Source organism: Trichechus manatus, unplaced genomic scaffold (assembly GCF_000243295.1).
Source record: "Trichechus manatus latirostris isolate Lorelei unplaced genomic scaffold, TriManLat1.0 scaffold00106, whole genome shotgun sequence".
NCBI lineage: Eukaryota > Metazoa > Chordata > Mammalia > Sirenia > Trichechidae > Trichechus > Trichechus manatus.
Genome location: NW_004444042.1, coordinates 4001238 through 4023941, shown reverse-complemented (window position 1 = coordinate 4023941; position 22704 = coordinate 4001238). Strand labels below are relative to the sequence as shown.

General features: G+C 39.8%; 1 protein-coding gene and 1 non-coding gene across 3 annotated transcripts in view; one reads left to right on the top strand and one right to left on the bottom strand.

Annotated features, from left to right (window-relative positions):
* LRMDA (leucine rich melanocyte differentiation associated) overlaps window positions 1-22704 on the top strand; it is a 1317293-nt gene that overhangs the window by 1021905 nt on the left and 272684 nt on the right. Inside the window, exon 6 of one of the 2 annotated variants that reach the window (XM_023737659.1) lies at window positions 10810-10894. In XM_023737659.1, the coding sequence (XP_023593427.1) occupies window positions 10810-10894 (85 nt within the window). Of the gene's footprint in view, window positions 1-10809; window positions 12998-22704 lie in introns of those variants that run through there. The other variant, XM_023737658.1, reaches the window with a different exon arrangement.
* On the bottom strand, window positions 10545-10615 carry TRNAE-UUC (transfer RNA glutamic acid (anticodon UUC)). Its single transcript has one exon. It is a non-coding gene; the product is annotated as a tRNA-Glu (tRNA).

Below are 22704 nucleotides of genomic sequence, written 5' to 3'. Positions count from 1 at the left end.
GTTCCCCCTGATAACACGTCCAAAGTATGTGAGATGAAGTCTCGCCTTCCTCACTTCTAAGGAGCACTCTGGCTGTACTTCTTCCATGACAGACTTATTAGTTCTCCTTGCAGTCCATGGTGTATTTGGTATTCTTTACCAGCATCATAATTCAAAGGCATCAATTCTTCTTTGGTCTTTCTTATTCATTGTCCAGCTTTTGCATGCATATGAGGCAATTGAAAATACCATGGCTTGGGTCAGGCACACCTTAGTCCTCAAAGTAGCGTCGTTGCTTTTCAACACTTTGAAGAGATCTTTTGCAGCAGATTTGCCCAGTGCAATGCGTTGTTTGATTTACTGACCGATGCTTCCATGGATATTGATTGTGGATCCAAGTAAAATAAAATCCTTAACAACTTCCATATTTTCTCCTTTTATCATGATGTTGCTTATTGGTCCAGTTGTGAGGATTTTGTTTATGTTGAGGTGTAATCCATACTGAAGGCTGTGGTCTTTGATCTTCATCAGTAACTGCTTCAAGTCCTCTTTGCTTTCAGTAAGCAAGGTTGTGTCATCTTCATATCGCAGGTTGTTGATGAGTCTTCTACCAATCCTGATACCACGTTCTTCTTCATATAATCCCTAACACATAGTAAGCACTAATAAATGAAGCTATTTTTAACTCTCATCATCATCTTTATCATTACCATTTTGTGGTCAAGGAAAGTGTGACTTCAAGAGTTTAAGTAAATTACCCAAGCTCATACATTCAGGTGGAGCCTGGCTTTAAATCTTGGGGTCAGTCTGTCAGAGCAGAGAAAAGAGAGTAGAAGAGGATATAAAAGTTGTGAGTAAATAAAGGACAGAATCCTTAAAGCTTAATTAAGCTTTTCTCTTACTATTCTTTCCATTCATAAGCCATAAAGTAGCCCTTTTTTCCATAGACCCAAACATACTTTAGACGTTACTTGATAAGGGTGATATGCAGTGGCGTGCTGGTAAATATTTAACAACCCGCTGAAAAAAACCCATTGCTGACTAGTTGATTCTGACTCCTAGTGACCCTATAGGACAGGGTAGAACTGCCCCATAGAGTTTCCAAGGTGCGGCTGGTGGATTTGAGTTGCCAACCATTTGGTTAGTAGACGTAGCTCTTATCCACTATGTCACCAGGGTTTCCATTTAACAACCAGCTCTCTGAAAAAAAGTATGTACGTATATATGTAGAACTGTACTCCATATGTACATAAGTGTACTGTAATTTTTACTTATATAAAGCCTGTATAGAATATAACTTGAAAAAGTAATAAACTATTGTTAGTTGTTGTTAGTTGCTGTCGAGTCAGCTCTGACTCACAGTGACCTTGTGTACAACAAAACGAAATGTTGCCCAGTCCTGTGTCATCTTCATGATCACTGACATGTTTCGGTATAAAGTATACAACACTGTTATTATAAATATCATACAACCAGTTGATTCTCACAGACTACTTTAGTTGATTGAAATGATACAAATCTCTTGTATCCATAGCCAACTTATGGTTGCTATTGACAAACAAGTGAATAAGAATGTCAGAATCTCTCTGTAGTCAATGACATGAACAACTTCTTTACTGAATCGAATGATGCTTTTTGAGTACTGGAAGAACAGTTCCCCATTTTTTGTACTGTTCACAATGTGATGGCTACAGACACGTTTTTCAGTTTGATGTGCAGCATTAACATTTTCTCTATCACATTCTTAACTTTAGAAAATCAAGAAAGCAATCGATTAAGCCCTGATTTGTAGCATTTGCTCATTTCTGTGCTGTAAATGCTCCCACCATGGCTGATGTCAGGCTACCAGAGTGACATCACTGAAGAGTTGGGAACAGATACGAAGTAGCACACCATTATATAGCATTGCCACCATATGGATGAATAGACATAAATAATTTCAGGAGCATAAATAATAGTCAAATTTTGTAAAATATAAGAAGTGATGAGTTTTGGTATATATTACCTTTGCTTTTAATGGAATGTATTCAGTTGTAAGTTTATGTAATTTAATTTTTAATAACAACTGTGTTTAATAGCTGGCTCACAAAATTCCTAAAAATTTAACAATCAGTTCTTGTGAGCTGGTACAGGTAGACTCTAGCACACTATGGGTATATGAACCCAAAAAAAGCCAAAGAGATCTGAAGCACTCATATGTCTGCACTGCATAGTTAATTATTATATTTATCAGTATATAAGTTGATGGTTTTATTTATACATCAGGCCACAAAACATGTTGCATATTAACATGTCAGTACAAATATCTCAATACAAATTTATTTCCTGCCTTAGTATATGTACTAAACCCAGGAAGGTTTTCTGTGCCAGGCACCTTAGCAAGTTCATTGTATGATGGTTGAGATTCAGGCTGTGGAATTAAGCTGTGTCGGGTAGAATTCCAAATGCTCCATGTACTAGTTGGATACCCTTGGACAAGTTATATAACCTCTATAAGATTCAGTGGGCTTAACTGTAAGATGGTCATACTAATGGTACTTGCACCATAAGGTTATTGAGAGTATTAAATGAAACAATGTGTATAAAATGTCTGTCATATAATTAGTGCCCAAGAGATAATTTATATATGTGTGCATGTCTCTGTCACAGTTCCTGTGAAAAGGAAAATCACACACACAAAGTACACACACACACATGCAAAATTGAACAGGTACTCATTTCTTGGAGCTTATATATTACATCCTGATTATGTTCTAGATTTGAATATATGATGCAAGCTAGATCCTCCACAAGGATTATTAGCAGCAAGATATTAACTTGTGCTCCATCATATTTCTTTGAAAAAAGATGATTATTAGTTTGTTTATAGATAGGATGATCTGCCTTTTTTAAAATTACCCATACTATTAGTAAACCGTCTGATTTGATAATCCTTTCTCAATACTTTGACAAGTAGTTTTGGTAGGTGTAGCAAAGCATTTGTTGTCCATTTAGGACTTGATGCCTGTGCTCTTGGAGTCTGCAGCCCTGCAAAAGAGACCAGACAAGTGCCTAGTCAGCAACAGTTTGAGGCCATGAGGAGTACCAGTCAGGAGAGGAGATCATAAAAGCCCGAGGACTCCAGGGCTCACAGGGTGTGGCACTGGGGAAACAATGTGGGCTTTAGAGGTCAGGCTAATTTGCTTTCTAATCACACTCTAGAATTTAGAACTCTGGCCTTGGGCATGTTACTTATTCTTTCTATATCTCAGTTTTCTCATTTCTCAAATGAGAATACCAATAGGACCTACCTCATGCATTAGAAAACCATTAGCACTTAGTATGCATTCAAGAAATAACAGCTCCTATTCTACACTTTGGAGCCCTGGCGGCGCAGTGGCTAAGAGCTCAGCTGCTAACCAAAAGGTCGGCAGTGTGAATCCAGCAGCTGCTCCTTGGAAACCCTATGGGGCAGTTCTACTCTGTCCTGTTGGGTCGCTATGAGTCAGATCAGAACCGACTCGACAGCAATGGGTTTGGTTTTTTTGGTATCCTACACTTTCAAGAAGCCCAGTGACACGCGGGTAAGTGCTCACCTGCTAACCAAAAAGTCGGCGGTTCAAACCCACCAGCTGCTCTGCGGGAGAAAGATGTGGCAGTCTGCTTCCATAAAGATTACAGTCTTGGAAACCCTATTGGGTAATTCTACACTGTCATATAGGATCGCTATGGAGCCAGAATATACAGGTTTGGCAATAGGTTTGGTTTTGTTTTCATCCCACACTTCACCTCTTTTCTTTCCTTTCCCTACTCTTTCCTCCCTAACTCCTACTCCTGTTCTTCCACCTCTCCTCACCCTCTGTTGGGAGAGATCGGAAAGATATGTGATGGAAGACTTGTTATTTTCAAATTAGCTCTGATATGTAAAAACCAATCTATTGCTGTCAAGTCGATTCCGACTCATAGAAACCTGACCGGACAGAGTAGAACTGCCCCGTGGGGCTTTCGAGGCTGTGCTCTTTACGGAAGCAGACTGCCGCATCTTTCTCCTACGGAGCGCTGGCAGGTTCAAACTGCCTACCTTTGGGTTAGCAGCTGAGTCCCTAACCACTGCGCCACCAGGGCTCCTTCCTGGTAGGTAGGTAGGGCCTTATTTTTAAAATACTTTAAAGCAATGACATTATTTTAAAAAGTTAAAAAAAAAAGTCTAATCACCTGTAATCACATTCCTAACACAAACCCTTACTGGCTTTTACCTATTGCAAATTTTAAGAAGCACTGGTGACACCGTGGTTAAGAGCGCTGCTGCTAACCGAAAGGTCGGCAGTTCAAACCCACCAGCAGCTCCATGGGAGAAAGACGTGGCAGCCTGCTTCCATAAAGATTACACCCTTGGAAACCCTCTGGGGCGGTTCTACTCTGTCCTACAGTATCTGACTATGAGTTGGAATTGACTCAACCGTGACGAGTTTATTACAAATTTCATATAGTTAAACTCATTGAGTATGTACCATTTTAATATTTGCTATGTTCACTTAATATTATGTAATGAGAATCTTTGCATATTTCTTTATCCTTATAGTCTTATTTGGTTGCCATAAGAAATTATAATTATTTTTATAATGCCTTGTATTTAAATTTTTTTCATTTTTTCCTTCTGTTATGTAAGTGTCTGCCAAAAATATTTAGGAAGCCACTTCTCTACGTTCATAAGGTCTTTTACAGCTCTTACGTTCTATGATTTGATTATTTATGTAACAGCCTGCAAAATGCCCAAACCACAGGTCTTACTTCCTTTTTCTTTCTCCCCCACCTCATTTTCTCTCTCCTTCCCTCTCCCCTTCATTACTGTCTTCCTACCTTGTTCCCTTATTTCCTTCCTTCCTTCCATAAATATTTGTGAACTACTACTCTGGACTCGGAGCCTTGGTGGCACAGTGGTTAAGAGCAAGGCTACTAAGCAAAAGGTTGGTAGTTCGAATCCACTAGCTGTTCCTTGGAAGCCCTGTGGGGCAGTTCTACTCTGTCCTGTAGGGTCGCTGAGTTGGAATTGACTTGATGGCAGTGGGTTTGTTTGTTTTCCCCACTCTGGGCTGGATGTCATTGTGGGTACTGGCAGAACTGGACCCCTTTAGATCAGATAAAAACAGATGGGAAGTTCCAGGCTGTTGCCTTCACAGGCCTTTCTTATTCCAATCAGTGAAGCCTTTGGCCCGACCCTTCCCTCTTAACCTGTCTAGATCCTGACGTTTGACCCAAATTACCCTTCAACTCCCTCCCTCAGTTTAACGTTCAGCTTCAGCCCAGACTCTGCCTTCTTTTCCTCTGGGATCATTCTTGGTCTCTTAGCTACCACCTCACCCTCTGCCTATCTTGCCTTTTTTTTCTCCCAATTTCTTGGCTTCTGGCTCTGGATAAGCTATGACTATCCCTGCTCCCAAACCTATCATTCCCAACTCAACCCATCAGTCATTGAGGCTTTCTAGCGTGCTTCATGCTGAAAGACCTGGTGCCTTCACCTGTGAGCAGGTCGGGTAGCGTCAGCTTTCCGGTTGGTTCTTTAGCTTCTAATTAATCCTTCAGATGCTGGCCAGTCTTTATCCTCTGATTCTGGCAATTTGACTGTAGCTTCGTTGTGTTGAATTACAATCATGGTATGTAGTTTTGTCTTTGGCTTAAAATGTTTTATTCATTCAATCATCATGCATTTACTTCCTCCTGTATTTCCAGCAGCATGTTGAGCACAAGGGCTACTGTTCTATAGTTAATCTTGGGAAAGCTTTATTAGTAAGAATGAGGAACAAGTCAGGACTCTATTACTGTTTCCTGCCTTCAGCTGTCACAATAGAAGCCAGGTGCAAGGTTCTGTGAGAACGTAACAGCATGGGGTCGTGCTACGAGTTGGTGACTCTTCATAGCCAGTGTTAATCATGGTTATGATATTTTCGATGAGTCGGGAATGCAACCAAGGTCCTCATTTTATATTTCTGGGTATTCTTAGCCCAAGGCCTGGCATACAGTAGGTGGTTATTAAATACTTGATAACTAAATGAGTGATGCTTTTTCTTATGAGAGAAAATAAATGTTTTTAGAAGAGTCAACTTTATACCATGGTTTCAGGGAATGAATTGTGATGAAAAGTGAAGATTGCTTTTACTTGAAAGAGGCTGACAAATTTCCCAGACCTAGGATCACTTTATGTGGTGTATGATTTAGGGGTGAGTGAGCATGCCAAAGCGCTCCAGTTGAGCTGAGTGATGGGGAATGAGTTGTGGAGCTGTGGTCTTAGATGGTATTTTGTGAAAAATAGTGGGAGATTTATGGCTGTTAAACAACTTTGTAGCTGCCCCTTCTTGTTGCAGAGCCTGCCAACTCTCCTTCTGTGGTCTGTATCATGTTCCTTCAGTGCATCCATGATGTTCAGAAATATCCACCGGAACTCCTGTTTCCGTTGAATGCACCCGATGGGAAAGGGCCTGAATTTTACACATTCGTCTGAAGACATTAGTCATCTGTAACCAATGAGTGACATCCTCACGTTACGAGCCTCCTGTAGTATGCTCTATACTTGCACTGAATTTTTTCCAAGGTTGCCAAAGTTCCCCTTTCCTTCCTGCATCATGGACATTGCAGGGTGCAGTATGTTAGTGACTATTACCGTTATTGATATGATTTTAAAAAATTACTAGCAACTCTTTAATCATGAGTAGGAGAAGAGTAGAGAAACCTTCAGAATGGTTTGACAAATCTTAAGCAGAAGGACTTAGAAGGGCTGGAATGAGCATTTCAGGCCTTAATGTGGAAGGGAGACATATTTATTATTACCAGCTTTCCCCCCACCCCCCAAATTCTTAGGTTACAATAGCTTTAGAAGCAACAGAAGTGATATTTTATCACAAAAAGCAACCAGAGATGGCATTAATCCATGCTGTAGGAGTGCTGTAGAATTGTTTTAGGAAATTTCCTCTAATGATGAATTCATATCAGTAGAGAACTGCATGAATCAGAGCAGAAACGGGAGTGTTTTTTTGTTTTTTCAGGTTTAATTTTGAGAAATTTCAAAAAAGTAGAAAAGCTTTAAAAAGATGAACATATGTAGCTACCATCCAGAATGTGTAGTTTTAATAATATTTTGACATATTTGCTTCAAGCCTTTTCTTTAAATAAAACAAATAGCCATTATATATAAAGTTGAAGTCCCCACCATCTCACCCTACTAGCCCCAGTCCTATTACCCTGCTGCCTGAATTTTCATGAATTTGGTGTATATCTTTTATAATTTTTAGGTGTTTCCATACACAAATGGGATTAAAGAACTACATATTTACATAAATAATATTATACTGTATTTATCATTCTGCAACTTGCATTTTCACTCTATAGGGTCGCTATGAGTTGGAATTGACTCGACGGCAATGGGTTTGGTTTTTGGTTTTTTATTACTTTTTTAAGACCTATTCAAATTGAGATATATAAATCAGATTTGTTGCTTTTAAATGTTAATTACCTCATCATATGAATATGCAACACTTTATTTATCCTTTTTCGTCTTTGGTGGACTTTTGCGTTATTTCCAATTTGTTCTGTTATAAATAATGCTTCAGTGAACATTGTTATATGTTTCATGTTACAGCCCTGTGTGAAATTTTTCATAGTGTATATTTTAAGTGAAATTGCTACACTAATTTTTAATTTTATTAAATATTGCTAGATTACTCTCCAAGGTGGTTGAACATTCTCACTGGCAAAGGATAAGAGGATTAGAATTTTGTTTCTCTTCATTTTCACTAGCTCTTATTATTGTGATACTTCAAACTTTGTCAGTATGATGAGTGGAGAAATTGTATCTCATTGTTTTAATTTGCATTACCCTTATTAATAGTAAATTTGGCCATCTTCTCTTTTGTTTATTGTTCATTCAGTTTTTCTCTTAGAGTTGCCTGACATTTCCTTTGTTCATTTTTCTATGTTTTAAATTGAATATTGATATTTTATTGTATATCTTGCAAATATCTTCTAGAAGGAGTGATTTAAAAAGTAAAAATAAAAGTATACTGTCTTGCCATAGGTAGTTCAGAAATTTGGCAAAGACTCAAAGATTTGAGAGTCTTTGTAATCCTGAAGATTCATATTTATCCAAATTTCCCTTTCCCATTTTAGACATATTTTTCTTAATTCAGGTAAAAGAAAACTTTTCTTAAATGTTACCATTTATGTTTCTATTATTTCATACCCAATATACTATGAATGTATTGCTTCAGTTTCAGAAGGAGTTCTTTATTCTTTGGCAGATAATGTGCAAATTCAAGACATTTTCTTGTCCCTTTCTTTCATATGATAATTGTACTTTTCTGAATTATGCTTCTAAGCATAAGGTACAGAGAATAAGCATGTACATCTCAATTGAAAAGATCACATGGCTTCATTTTGATAAAAGTCAAGTCAAAGATTTGGTGGTTTGAATCTTGATTTGCAGTAGTTTATCTAAACATCCAGCTGTGAAAAGGCATATTTTGCAAAATTGTTCTTTTCCTGGATTCTTTTCCATGACTTGAGTGTATAAATGGAAGCTGGACATAAAAGTCATTGAATGCTGGGTATAGAATGAAGACTGTAAAACAGAACTCAAGCCACACCATTTTTGCTTTGTCTACATTTGGAAGTAAAACGAAGTAGCTCTTTGGCTCTTGGTTACGGAGCTCCAGTGTTCTGCCCAGTCAGAGGTATCTGCTGAAAGGTAGAGTTTCTCTAGTAATTTTAGGAAAAGCTGTCATCAAATTGTCAGCAGCCCAAATTGAGATTAAAAGTACTAAGAAATATCACAATACAGCAACCTAAAACTCATACTGGAGTTCCAGTTTTTTTAGTGATGAGGTGAAGCAGAAACATTGACAGAGAGAGTGGCTACGGCCTTTGCGGAGGAGGTACGGCAGCGGTGTGGAAGGACAGTCCACCTTAGAACGCTGTCATTGTGTTTCATTCAGCACACAGCAAATAGAGGAGACCTTGAATGCCAAACTGGGAGACATGTGGGGACTGCAGTGTTTGAATTTTAATCTAATTTCTGACTCTTTCACATTCTTGCAGCATCCTAAATGTCCAATGATGTAGTATCCAGCAAGTCTTATTTGCTTTTTAAAACATTTTTCTTGGTGACTGAGCTTTTATTCTCCTGTACCCAGTACCCTTGGATCAAGCTTTAAACACCACATATTTCCCTTGGAGCTGGACTGAAGTAATGCTACCTGAAATCTGTCTCTACCTTAGGGACAGAGTTTCTGATTTTGCTCCATTCAAAACTCTGTAAGTCTCCACTGAAAGCAGCTTAATCAAACATCTCAAATGTCAGAAATGGGGTTTAAGGGTTTTTCTAGCAAGTAGGTCTAATCTCCTACTTATTTTTGATTCCCATAATGTAGGTAATCTCTTTGGAGAAAAGGCCTGCTTCTAGCAGGGCAAATATATCCCATAGAATGTATTTCCTATTCCAGAAAGAAAAATGTGGCGTTAATGAAATTTACTTTTTCATGAAGCTTGGAAAGGTTGTAAGCTTAGGATTTTGATCCTAGCAGATGTTCTTTTTTGGATATTAAAAAAAAAAAAAGGTTCATTTGATTCGTAAGTCTCGGTAAAAAGTTGCAATGGTATTGCTTCTTGCTATAAGCAGTCATACCCTGGATATGACTTACTGGTCACCGGCTCTGAAAGACAGCCAACCCCACAGCAATAGTCCATTTTTTGTGCTTCAGCCACCAAGGATGTGGAGTTAGGGGGAGAGTTAGTAGCCTGGACCGCATCATACACAGTTCCATGGTGAAAGAGCTGTTTGTGTACAGTAAGAAAGCATCATCATACATACATATATTTTAATGTTTTTTATAGGGTACTGTCTAGTGTCATTTTCTTTTAGGCCTTGGAATAGCAAAGTTTTCTTGATAACCATTATATGCCAAATTTCAACTGGTTTTCTCAGTGATACTGTTAAACCTAGCCAGCACCCCAATTCCACAGTCTGTGACCATTTATACACTTATGGTACCTTCCTGCGGCCGAGTTACTCATCTTTTCTCAGTCTCTATGCCATGGGATCAAGTGAACCAGCTTTGTGTTTTTCCCCATTTACCCTGGGGCTCAGCCTTTTCACTGGTTTCCATAGAAATCTGCTAACAGTGAGCATTTACTTTGTGGGAGTAACTGGGAGAGGCCTGTGATAGAAGTCTAAGTCCACACCATTTCCTGCTTTCAGCCTCTCTCTCTTTTCCTCTTCTCTTCTCTCTCTCCATTCAGCATAATAAACAAACCTTCCCCTTGTCTTCACAGAGCCCTTCTACCTATAGTCGGGCCCCTACGCTAGGTTTTAGCTGCCCTTGAGTCGGCCCAAGTCATGGTGACCTCATGCACAAATGGAACAAAACACTGCCTGGTCCTGTCCAACCCGCATGATCAATTATGGATCAGATGGTTGTGATCCATAGGGTTTCATTGGCTGATTTTCGGCCTTTCTTCCTAATTTGTCTTAGTCTGGAAACTTCCGGAACCTGTTTAGCATGCTAGTAACTGACAAACGGGTGGTGGCTCACCTGAGGTGCACTGGCTGGGAATTGAACCCTGGTCTCCTGCATGAAAGGCAAGAGTTCTACCCCTGAACCACCACTGCTGTCACCTTACACTTACCAGAATATTATTTCAACAAAGACCACTCTTGCTTCCTAAGAAACCTCTAATATTTTAATATTTTAATAAACTGATAATATTTTCTTCTAAATTCAGATTCCAGTGAGACCTGTTTGGTAATCAAGGGTATTTAGTATTTGGTGTTGCTTCATGTTGACATTTGTTTTTATCATACAGGCTTCCAGTGAGGATGTTGCTGCCTCTCCAGAGTGCCACTATACACCCCTGCCTTCTGCTTCCAGGGAGCTCACCAGTCACCGAGGTAGGGACTCAGCTTGTTATTGCTCAGTGGCTGCAGGAAGGGACACTTTGCCATACAGAGCTCTGGGCTCATTACTGCTGCCTTTGTACTCTAAAAGGAATGCAGTGCTTTTTCAGTCCTTGATGAGAAAACCGTACCTGTCAAACCTAGCGATTTTCACTCATATTAAATAGAATTCAGTGGCAGTCTACTGGGAAGGCAAATAAACCCATGGTTTAATATAATTTTGTGATTTTTTTGTTTGAATAAGGAGATTGTAGTATTTAAAAATTAGTAAGTAGATCATTGCATTCAGCAATAGTGATGGAGAGAAATTGGGAAACTCACTAATACTTATAAAAGTATTGTTTGGGAGTGTAATAATTGAAATCTGTAATTTCCAAATGAATGAACTCACTTACAATTAAAAGGAATTCCAGTTTGCCTGGCAACATTGGAAAGAATCAATGTGCAGTTTTCACTGAATTCTCTGATCCTCAAAACATTAATTTGGCTTATCCAATTCTTCCAAAGCCTTGAATTCCTGTTGCCATCTTTAGAGTCCACAGCTTCAAAAGCAGGCAGAATACTGCCATGAAGTATCATTTGAAAATAAAATGCCTTATACCTAGGCTGGATGCTTGGTCCAAGGATTATGTAATTTCCCTTTTAGGAATTGGTAAGGGCAAGAAGAGGGCATATGGTGTAATGTCTTTACCCTGTTTTATATTGATTATGATGACAGCCACATTTCCTAATTATGAATCTACCTTCCAAGGTTAAATACATAAAGACTCAGACTGAGAGTGTCACATACTCTAAACATTATTTCTCCAAGCAGGAAATTCCCCTTGTTCATCAGAGGACAGCAACTAAGGGCTATTCTAGCTTTGTCATCCCAGCTACATTGCTGGATATAGGAGGAAAGGCAATGGAGACTCTCCGAAAGTGGTACGGTTGGGTCTCTGAGAAGACTTACAGGCTCTGAGCAAGTGGCACATTTATAGTCTGCAGGAAATGATCAAGAAAGGAATGCAGAGCCCTAGGTGTCTATGAATCAGACCTGTGTTGCCTGTTGGATGGTGTCACACTATAAAGTTGAGAGGTTCTGATGTCAGGGTATCAGTAGAACTTTTCTACTTTTCAATATACTTCAGTTAATTAGGGCTCAGTTGTGATTCCCTTCATTAATTGTCGATTTTATCAACCTGACTCCCAGTCAGGTTGGATGAGTAGCTGTCAACGTGTTACATTTTGAGGGGCATGAGCAGGTCTCCTTGATTGAATGTCCTTACAAAGGCCATTTTTGTCTTTCTCTATGCCTTTAGAGACCATTTTGGGTAATTCCTATAGGCAAATAACAATGTCATATTTAGAAGGAGTAAAAAATTAACCCTGGCATCATATTCTCATGGGTTTATTCATTGGTTTCTTGTTTTTGAATAAAGGAAATTTTACTTTGTAGCCTGTTGAGTACACTGCATAGGAAGTGAAGTCTCAGACCTCAAACACACTTGAAAAAATTTATCTAGCCATGAAATTGGCATATCACAATAGGAGGACATGATCAAATAAGTGATAATCATCAAGAATAGGAAAATACCATCTGCCATTTTAACAATAAGGTAAGAAACCTAAACCTTGAGGAAATAGAATATAAGACAGTAAGTTTTGAAGGTGATTGAGTAATATTTAGAATATGAAAAAATGCTTAGACTTAGAGAGAAAATGGGTGCCTTTGATGACATCAGAGCCCAACAGCAGTGGACAAAAGGGATCCAGGATCTAAGGACAAACATCTCTTACTGAGAAATATCCCTACACACTTAACACACTGGTTGGCTGATCAGTGCTAAGGGCATGGATGTTGAAAAAAGCAAGTCTGCATTATAAAACAAGGGTCAGTTCTTTGGGTCCATGGCATGAAGAGACTGGTAAAGAGAGAGCCAAAGACAGCTCCTTAAGCCTCCATTGTTGGTCTGATCTGTTTATAGAAAAGGGGAGAATGGTATATTTCATCTTGGCATGACTCATGTAACAGCAAATGGGAAAATTATTTCTTGAACCCAGAATAAAACCACTTAATGCCATCTTGTTTTTCTTCTAATTAAAAAAAAAAAAAACCTAAACCCTTTGAGCGTCGTTTGTTAATACCTTCATGGAAACAGCTTATAAACATTTATGGAGAGGGGGCCTTTCTTTCACAATGTGAAGGCACATTACATAAATTCTTTCCCAAATAAAATCCTCCATGATGTCTGAAACTTGGTCTATAAAATCCTAACTGGAAGTTCTATTTGCAAATAATTTTTGATTCATCCAGTTCTCAATCTCTTTTCATTCCGCACCAACAGCTACAAAAACTGGTGGGCAGTCGTTTATGTGCAAATTGCTATTTTTCTGTACATGCCATTTTCCCTTTACTTGTCCTTTTATGTAACTTCCAATGTCGAGTGTGATAGGTCCAAGATTCATGTCCTAAGGATTGTAGATTCAAATGCAAAGCAAGTCTTGGCCTAGAATAATGATCAGGAGACAGGGACTCACTTTTTCCATCTGTCACTTATGGATAATCCATACATCATAAGGAGAGTAATGTTCAGTACTTTCTGCTTTCTGCACAAAACTTTTCCTGACCTTAGCTGTGTTGATTTTTCCTCTGCTTAAGATACTTTTAATATTTGTTTCACCTTAGTGCAATTTTTCATATTCTGCTTGGCAAGACTGAGGTCATGTATATATAGATCTTAAATTCTTCAGAAGTGAAAGCTCTCTGAGAGGAAATACTGAGTCTAACCTCTCCTCTCTTTAACATCACTGACTCATTCTTCAGGTATCTGGTTAAACATTACATTCCCAAAAAGGACTGCCCCATCCCGCCCTCCACATTTATACTAGGTATCTTAGTTTCTTAGGGCAGCCGTAACAAAATGCCACAAAGAGGGTGGCTTTAAAGAACAAAAATTTATTGTCTCACAGTTCTGGACACTACAAGTCCAAGTCAGGGTATCAGCCATGTTGATTTCTTCATTCCTTCTGAGAGCTTTGAGAGGGGAACTGTTCCATGACTGTCTCTGAGCTTCTAGTGACTGCTGGCAATCCTTGGCATTCATTCGCTGCTGTAAATATAGCTTCACACAGTCTCTGCCTTTTGTGTGTGACTCTGTAACACCACTCAAAAGGAATTAGGACCTACCCCACTCTAGTATGACTTCATAAACTTAACTGATAACAAAGAAAAACTCTGTTTCCAAACAAGGTCACATTCACAGGTACAGGGGTTAGGACTTTATATCATTTTGGGGGACACAGTTTGATCCATAGCACTAGTCAGTTTCTCTTGTTCAGGGACTGTTCTTTCTAGATAGGAGATATGCTCTTGGGAGGAAGGGAAGGGGAGGGGATTGTATCTATTTGTATAAGCAGTGCCTGACTCAGGGCCTCCTACTTAAATGGAGCTCAATAAATATTTGTCTAGCAAATGATGAATGATTGAAACCCAGGGGGAGAGTCAGTTCTTAGATAACTTCTACTAGGTAACTTGATCGCATCTGAGATGGAGATCCATCTTCCTTTGAGAGTGAGCACACAGGGAAGGGAAGGACCAGTCTCGTGGACCTCAGTCCTCAGCTCTGTTGCTTCCAAGAAACCAAACCATCATAAATGGTAGCCATATCTATTAATTAATTGCCAGAGGGCATTCAGGCATATAGCACAACTGCCAAATTGATAATTATTTTAATGTGGTACTTTCAAACTTTGGTGTTGTGATGGTAGGGAAGGAAATAGAATGGATCGAATCAACTGATGGAATTATTTTACTAGAACAGAAACTCTCAAAAGAGAGGCTGGCCTCTCAATAAGATGTAGGTCTTGATGTACACATGTTTTTAGAATGGTCCTCCTGAAATCCCTCTGAGTATACTGTGCTAGGTCTGAGTATGCCTTTGGAGTACAGGGGACATTGGCTGTGTCAGTGATCTCAAGCTGTTTCCTAGTTTACATAATGGGTCCTCCATGGGTCTTCAGGCTCTAAGGTATGTTGAAATGTTTGTTGGAGAAATGTCTTTTTAAATATGTTATGTGTAGTGGACATATCCCAACATGCCAAGAATTGGCACTCTTTATCCGGTAGCTATAGAACTAGAATTTGCATTTATATAGACCATTTTGTCTTTGGGGAAAAACATTCCTATTTAGAGCATAGACCATATTATCCTCCCAACAACACCATAAAGTGGGGAGGGCAAATATTGTTATTCCCATTTAACAGAGGAAGACACCAAGAACTGCTGGGGCTGACCAAGCCGGTCAATGACAGAGCCAAGAAAAAAACATCAAAGCTATGTGCTCTTGATCCCCCTGCGACCACTGATTTTCATCCTTCATACAGGATATATGAAGCCAGTGCAAGAGGGACTAACTGTGGCTTGTGCTAGAGGGAAAAGGTGAAGCAGAAAAAAGTGCAGGGAGAGATATAGACCAGAAAAAAAAAAAAGAAAAGAAAAGAAAAATCCACTTCCAGCAGTGGATTTCCAAAGCCTATGCTGGAAACCCTGGTAACGTAGTGGTTAAGAGCTATGGCTGCTAACCAAAAGGTCAGCAGTTTGAATCCACCAGGCACTCCTTGAAAACTCCACGGGGCAGTTTTTCTTTGTCCTATAGGGTTGCTATGAGTCGGAATCATCTTGACAGCAATGGGTTTGGTTTGTTTTGGTTTGATGCTAAAGCTGTGGCAAGGAACAGCACCACTGCCTGTTTCTATCAAAAGAATTGCCTATTGGTTCCTAAAAAAGTTAAATATAGAATTATCACGTGACCCAGCAATTCCACTCCTAGGTATATACCCCAAAGAACTGAAAGCAGAGACTCAAACAGACATATGTGCACCACTGTTCATAGCAACATTATTCACAATAGCCAAAATGTGGAAACAACCCAAGTGTTCATCAACAAGTGAATGGGTAAACAAAATGTAGTCCCTCCATACAATGGAATATAACTCAGCCATAAAGATAAATGAAGTTCTGATACATGCCACAAAATAGATGAACATTGAAAACATTCATTTTGCTAAGTGAAAGAAGCTAGACACAAAAGGACAAATAGTGTATGAGTCCACTTTTATGAAATATCTAGAATAGGCAAGGCCATCCAGACAAAAGAAGATTAGTGGTTACCAGGGGAGAGAGGAGAGGGAAATGGGGAGATTAAAAAAAAAAAAAAAATTGCCTGTGTTACTCTTCTCCCCTTGACCTATTTTAAAACTTTATAAAACAATAAAATCAGGGGCAGAGAAAGTTTGAAAAATGAAAGGAGACAATAGAAGACATACTGTATATTCAAATTATGAAGGGTTTTAATGTGAGGAGTTGGAGGCTGACACAATCAGTGAAGGACTGACAGTCACAGTTGAGGAAGCCCCAGCCAGAGTCTCAGCCTCAACACTGAGGCAGGTGATTCTCAAGAGCTTGTTGGAAAGTTCCTGTGAATCTCAGGAACACTTGGGAATCTCCCGCTGACTTTTTCAACCTGTAGCACCGATGCCAGTGATTCTAAAGTAGTTCAGTTGGAAATTGCCTCAGACATTACAATTGACTGTCCATGCATTGCCCAGCCCCTCTTCTCTCCGGACTTCCAAACCTTACTCTAGTGGCTTTCTTTGGCAGATTCTAACCTAGAACCATGAAGGTCTCTGTGTGGTACAAACAGTTTGCACTTGACTACTAACCTTAATATTGGCGGTTCTAACCCATCCAGTGGCACCATGGAAAAAAGGCCCAGCAATCTGCTTCCTTAAAGATTATAGCCAAGAAAACCCCATGGAACAAAGTTCTACCCTGTTAACACATGGGGTTGCCTTGAGTCTGAATGGTAGAACCATACACTAAAGAGGATTCTGGGAAATGTAGTTTCCAATTCCTCTTCTGAACTGCAGAGAAGACCTTGGAAGAGGTTGGTAATGATGCCCAGTTGAAACAGACAGTGAGGCACATCTACCGTAATCCTACCTGGCCAACAGCTATCATGCTGAGGGTCTCATTCCAGTTTGTCTGCAAATACATTTTACAAAGTAATTGCAAGCCCAGTGAACATTCCCGAATTATCTCTTCCCCCTAATGCTTATATAGTCTGAAGATGTACCATAGTGAGCCTGTCATATTATGCGTTGGACCTTAATTTCGTTACAATTGGTATAAACAGTATGTCAGCCATTTTTATGCCTGGGGACCTCAGAGGTAAGGCATTATTCTAGTTCTAATGCATTTAGTGTCAAGGTGGGTCCCTTTTGAAATGGGTGAGGTTGAGCAGACCTGACTTGGAGCCTGTTTGTGTAGGTTGAGCATTTTAGTAGATGATGCTTCTTGGCTGTGTTAATTTTGTAAACTTTTGCTTTTTTCCTCCTTTATTTCTATGAGATAAGGCTTACAGGCATAATTATGGCTTTCCTTTGTGATAGTCAGGGAGCCCTGATGGATTTGTTTTAGTTTTTCTGTGTCATATTTGGAAAACCAGAGGTTCCCCATGCACCGTAATGGAAAGGTGCCAGCAATAAATTATCTACCTAGTTCTTAGTGGCATACTGACGTGCCACAGATCGGTGGCGCCAAAGTGCTACTGGCCTCATTGGTAGATTGTATTGCCAGATCATAGTTCTCAAAATCCATATTACCAAACAAAAATTTAAACATACTCCATTAGTAAGCATGCATTCTGATACTGAAAACACAAGCCATCCAAAAAAAAATTAACTAGAAAAAATGTAGTAAGAGAAAGGGTTAAATGTATAAAAGAAAGAAAGAGAGAAACCAAGAGGAACTCTGCTGTGAAAACTTGCTTGGAGATGATACTATCCTACACCTACCAGCATTGGCAATCTTCCCCATTATTTTTATTGACACAGTTGTTAGGTGTTCATCCTCTTCTCAAGCCAGGGCTTGGTCTATTTGTGTTTGAAATTGATTGCTGGGACTGTCACAGAGTAATTTACATAGCAACTTATCATAATTAGTTATCGTTTGCAGTTTTCTTAATGCAAGTTGCATTTTATGTTTAGCAATTGATTTTTCTGTATATCTCCATGAAGCAGCTCAATGTGTGCCATCCAAAAAAGAAGAAAAAGAACGAAAGAAAAACTGCGGGTGTTTTTTATTTTTATTTTTTAAACCTTTTTTGCCTGAGAAATCATAAACTACGTTTTCACAGAGGACATCAATACAACGTGTTTTGCTTCAACTCATTAAGTAAGCCATAGTGAAATGAGTAACAGGAAAATGAAATGGCTGCATGTGAAGACATGGCAGTGCAGATAGACAATGCCGTTCGGGGCAGGGAGACGTTGGCCAGAAAACGGCTTGCCAACAAGCAGAATGTTTTAGGTGGGGGAGACACAAGAGGAGACTGCCTGATGACCAAACTGTTCATCACAATTTGTTTAGGCTTATAGAATTTGGAGACAAGCTGTCTCTTTTCGCTAATTAGCTTTTTTTTTTTAAAGTTTATTATATATTTTTTTATTCCTGCCATCTCGCCATGTGAACCACAGGGCACGTGAAAAATAAGTAGGTTTGATCATTATAAACAAAATCTAGAACAATAGCCAAGACTCAAGGAAAATACACACATTTATATAGGCTTTCTTAATAACTAAGCATCAAGGAGTCTTTTTGCTACTGCCTGTAGGTTCTCATTGACCATTTAAAAAAATAGAACAAGGAATCTGATGGTGATGGTGACTTGGCCTGATAAATCTAACCTAAGTTCAGACCCTGTGACTAAGGCAGTCTGCTTATTTGTTGTCTTTTGTCTTCCGGAATATTTTGATTAGTCTCTCTAGGAACTTAAGAATCAGTTGGGAGTCCTTGGGTGGTACAAATGGTTAAAATGTGCTTGGCTGCTAACTAAAAGGTTGAAAGTTTGGGTCCACCCAGAGGTGTCTTGGAAGAAAGTCTTGGTGGTCTATTTCCAAAAAATCAGCCACTGAAACCCTATAGAGCACAGTTCTGCTCTGTTACACATGAGATCCCCATGAGTCAGAATCAACTCGAGGGCAGCTGGTTTACACATCAGATAATTTCGCAAAAAATTGTCACTGATGCATGAGGATTCATAGAATCGTGGCAAACCCAACTTTCTCTGTGGATGTTGTTCTTGTTAGTTGCCGTCGGTGTGTGTCTCAAAGTAGAATGGCGCTCCATAGGCTTTTCAAGGCTGTGACCTTTCAGAAGCAGATCTCCGGGTCTTCCTTCTGAAGTGCCTCTGTGTGGGTTTGAACCTCCTACCTTTTGGCTAGTAGTTGAGAGCTTAACCATTTGCATCACCCAGGGATTCCTCCCCATGGAAAGTGGATTGAAAACTTGCAAAACATACAAAATAAAATCAGAAAAACAAAGGAAAAGAAGGCCTCCTCAGCAACGGGGACGTGTTTTGTCTGTGGGTGGCCTCAGCTCCCCTCATTCCGACTCCATGCCACTGCTCTGCACTGGCTGTGTGGAGGAAGAGCGTGTTGGTTCCTTGTACAGAGCTATTATTAGCATTTTCTAATTATGTAAAATGATTTCCTCTGATGACATTTTCAACAGAACCCCTTACTTTAGTTTTTTTTCCTTCATAATGCTTATAATCTTGGTGGAATTCTAAGATGCTGAGAGATGCTAACGTTTCCTTTATTTAACTGAGGTGACTAGTGATTTGACAGTAGTGGTTGACAGGTTTATTTTATCTGTGTGGCAGTGGGAGTCTATTTTCAGTGTGTGCGCTCTGTTCCAAAGTAAAAGGACTTTACTAAGTGCTGAATAAATTGTACTTTCCTTTGATTCTAGACCTTGCTGAAATGGTTTAAAAACTCTAGTCTGGGTCATCAAATTCATCTCTCTGCTGCTTTGCAGGGTCAATAGCTTCTCTCTGTACTGAGCAGGGCTGGGTGGATTGGAATGGAGAGTAGTGTAGATTGCAACTTCCGCATATATATAGATAGATGTGCATGTGTGCGCTTGCTGTCTGGGAGGGTGGCAGTGATGGGAGAGCAAGTCAAGTGGAATCTGAAGATGGATGAATCTGTTAGACTATTACCAAGACTGGCATGGACTGTAGCCAGGAACTTTAAGCAACCTCCTTTAAGCATTTGAAATCCATAGGGGTCCATTTCCTATCCCTTTTCTCCAAGGATGATTTTTCATTTGCAGTCTCCAGGACTGCTTTATTTCTACTCCGTGGGCAGACTGGTGATACAATCATGGATGCAGAGAAGATATGAATTGGTTCCTCTGTTCTAGAAGCAAAGCAAGGAGGGGAAATTGGAATCACACCCACACTGTCACAACCCCAGCAGTAACAAACCTTACTTCTGTAAGATAGGAGGTCAGAAGGCTAACCCTTCTCCCAGCAGACAACCCACATAAAAAATAGTGGTAAAAAAATTCTCCTTCTGTCTTAAAAAATGGAAGCCTGAAATTGACAGCATTTATGACTCTTAATGTGCTGAAGTTTTACAGTCAAGGGCTGTTTTTGCCCCTTCCATTACAAGGGGAGGAGCTGGGATGTGGTCAAGTAGGGCTCCTGAAATGACAAGAATTACTGTGGGCACAGTCATTCCAGGACTCCTCCAGCTTGTCTTTATTTCATGTTCACTGTGTACAAAGTATATGTTAGGGTTTGTGGTCTCTGTCTTCCAGGGTTTTATGGATGGATTGAGGAGATCCCAAAATGAAGCAATGCCAACCAAACAAGATTTATATAAGTAAGAGTTACACTGTTTGGTAAAAGCCATAAATGCTATAAATGTTTAGAGGAGGTGGAAACCAGTGAGGGCTAGAAGAGTGAGGCATGGCTGTTTGGAGGATATTGACCTTGAGCTTTGAAGAACGTGTAGGGTTTGGATAAGCAGAAGACAGAAGAAGGGTATTCTGAAAAAGTGAAATGAGTGAAGTAGAAGTACAGGGGTGAGAATAGAACTGACTAGAGAAAGGGAGTAAGTCAGAAATAAGGTTACTTATGTAGGATGAGTCCATGTTATGGCAGGCCTGGAACAGGCAGAAGGGTCTAGATTAGGTGAAAAGCTGTGCTTTTAGATTAATAATATGCCAACAGTATGCAGGGGGAATTGGAAAGAAAAGAGTCTGGACTCCAGGAGGCCACTGTGGGATGATACTGAAGGGCATTTGTTCCAGTTTTAGGAGCTTTAGATTTCTTGACACCAGGCTATGTGTCTGCAGACTGTGCTGCCTCCAACGCAGGTTTCTAGCAAAGGTAATTTAGGAAACAACTTGGTAGCAGATGGGAAAGACAGCTGGGGCCAGGATACTGCCAGTAGAGCAGGGGTGAGGGCGATGTAAAGGGAACCGTATGGCCCCGATGGAGCTGTTGTTTGGAGTTGCTGATGGTTTGATCACCAGGCTGTTCCTGGCTTGGGCATCAGAAGAAAATGGACAATGTTTTTTCTCCCCATACGATTCAAATTATTTCTGATGTTGGCCTTTGAAGTGAAAGCTTAGAGCCCAGCTTTAGTTATGACAATGGTGAAATAATGCAGCATTCAGTGATGAATGTCTAGGGTTGCTGGTTCGCTAGGGGAAGAGAGAAGAAGGAAAGGAATACAAGAAACATTCTATAGCAAATGCAATAGACTTAATCACTGATTATATTTGGGGATAGAGAGAACAAGAGAGAAAGAAGGCTGTGAGGATGCTGGCATGGTGTATGGGAATCTGTGGTCTTTCCACATTACCCCTCTTTGTTCCTCCTCTTTGCAGGATTCTTTCCTACCACTCATGCATAAACTATATAATCTGGCCTGTAAAATGGAAGATTGGTGGAGTTAATGTACTGAAGCTTGTGGCAACAGGAACAAACATACAACAAGCAGGCAGAGCAGCCACAAAAATTTGTTCTCATTCCTGTCTTTGGCTCAAAGATGAGCTACATTCTTTTAAAAACTAATAAATGCCCAGTTGCGTTTTATTCCTGAATCTTGGGTTTCTTGAAGGAGTCTATTCGAAGCCAAGGCTTTTGGTCTAGATTGTTCTGCTGACAGCTCTGCCCAGCATTAACTTCACAGCCCAAGTTCTTCCAACTCATTTTGTTTCCCTGTCTTCTGTAGAAAACTTTACCCTTGCCCCAGGTTTTTCCTCGTATAGTGATTTTACAACCTTTTTGGAACAAATAAACAAACATCTGGAATCATGTGGTACATTTAATTAAAATGTTTGCATTTGGCCAGAAATGGTAAAATCATGAAAAATGGCCTGTCGGTGAGCTCAAGAAAGCCAAATGGTGACGTTGTTGGCTGCAAATGGATTGAAATTGAGTAGGGTGAACACCTGCTCAGTTCAGCCTCTGTCCTCCAGCTTCCCATTTCCAGTCATTAATATTTACTGCTCTGGTTCTTTATCCTTTCTAATGAAATTTTTGTTGGGGCTGGTTGAGGGAGAGGGCCGTTACTTTTCCAATAACCCTGGATTTGTTGTGATGTGTGTACTTTATAAAGCATGTGATATTGGGCTTTCTGGGCTTTTCAATTCTCTTACTCAGAATTCCATATGCTTTGGGTTACTGCAGGGGCTTATTTCTGTTTCTTCAGTCAATCAGCCAACCATGGTTTTCATGAGAGCTCCTAAAGTGTGGAGCCCTGGACTAGGAGGTGTGGGAGATGCAGAAGAAGATTTGGGCTCTGCCTTCAGGAGTCCTACAGTCTAATTGGAGACATAGAAGCAGAGGCCAAGCTGGAAGGAAGAATGCAGAGAAGGGAGCCATCAGTGAAGATGGAAGGATTTAGAGGTAGGCTTGGATGAAGTTGAGAACTGAACCGAAAGCAAACAGATGCAACCAGAAAT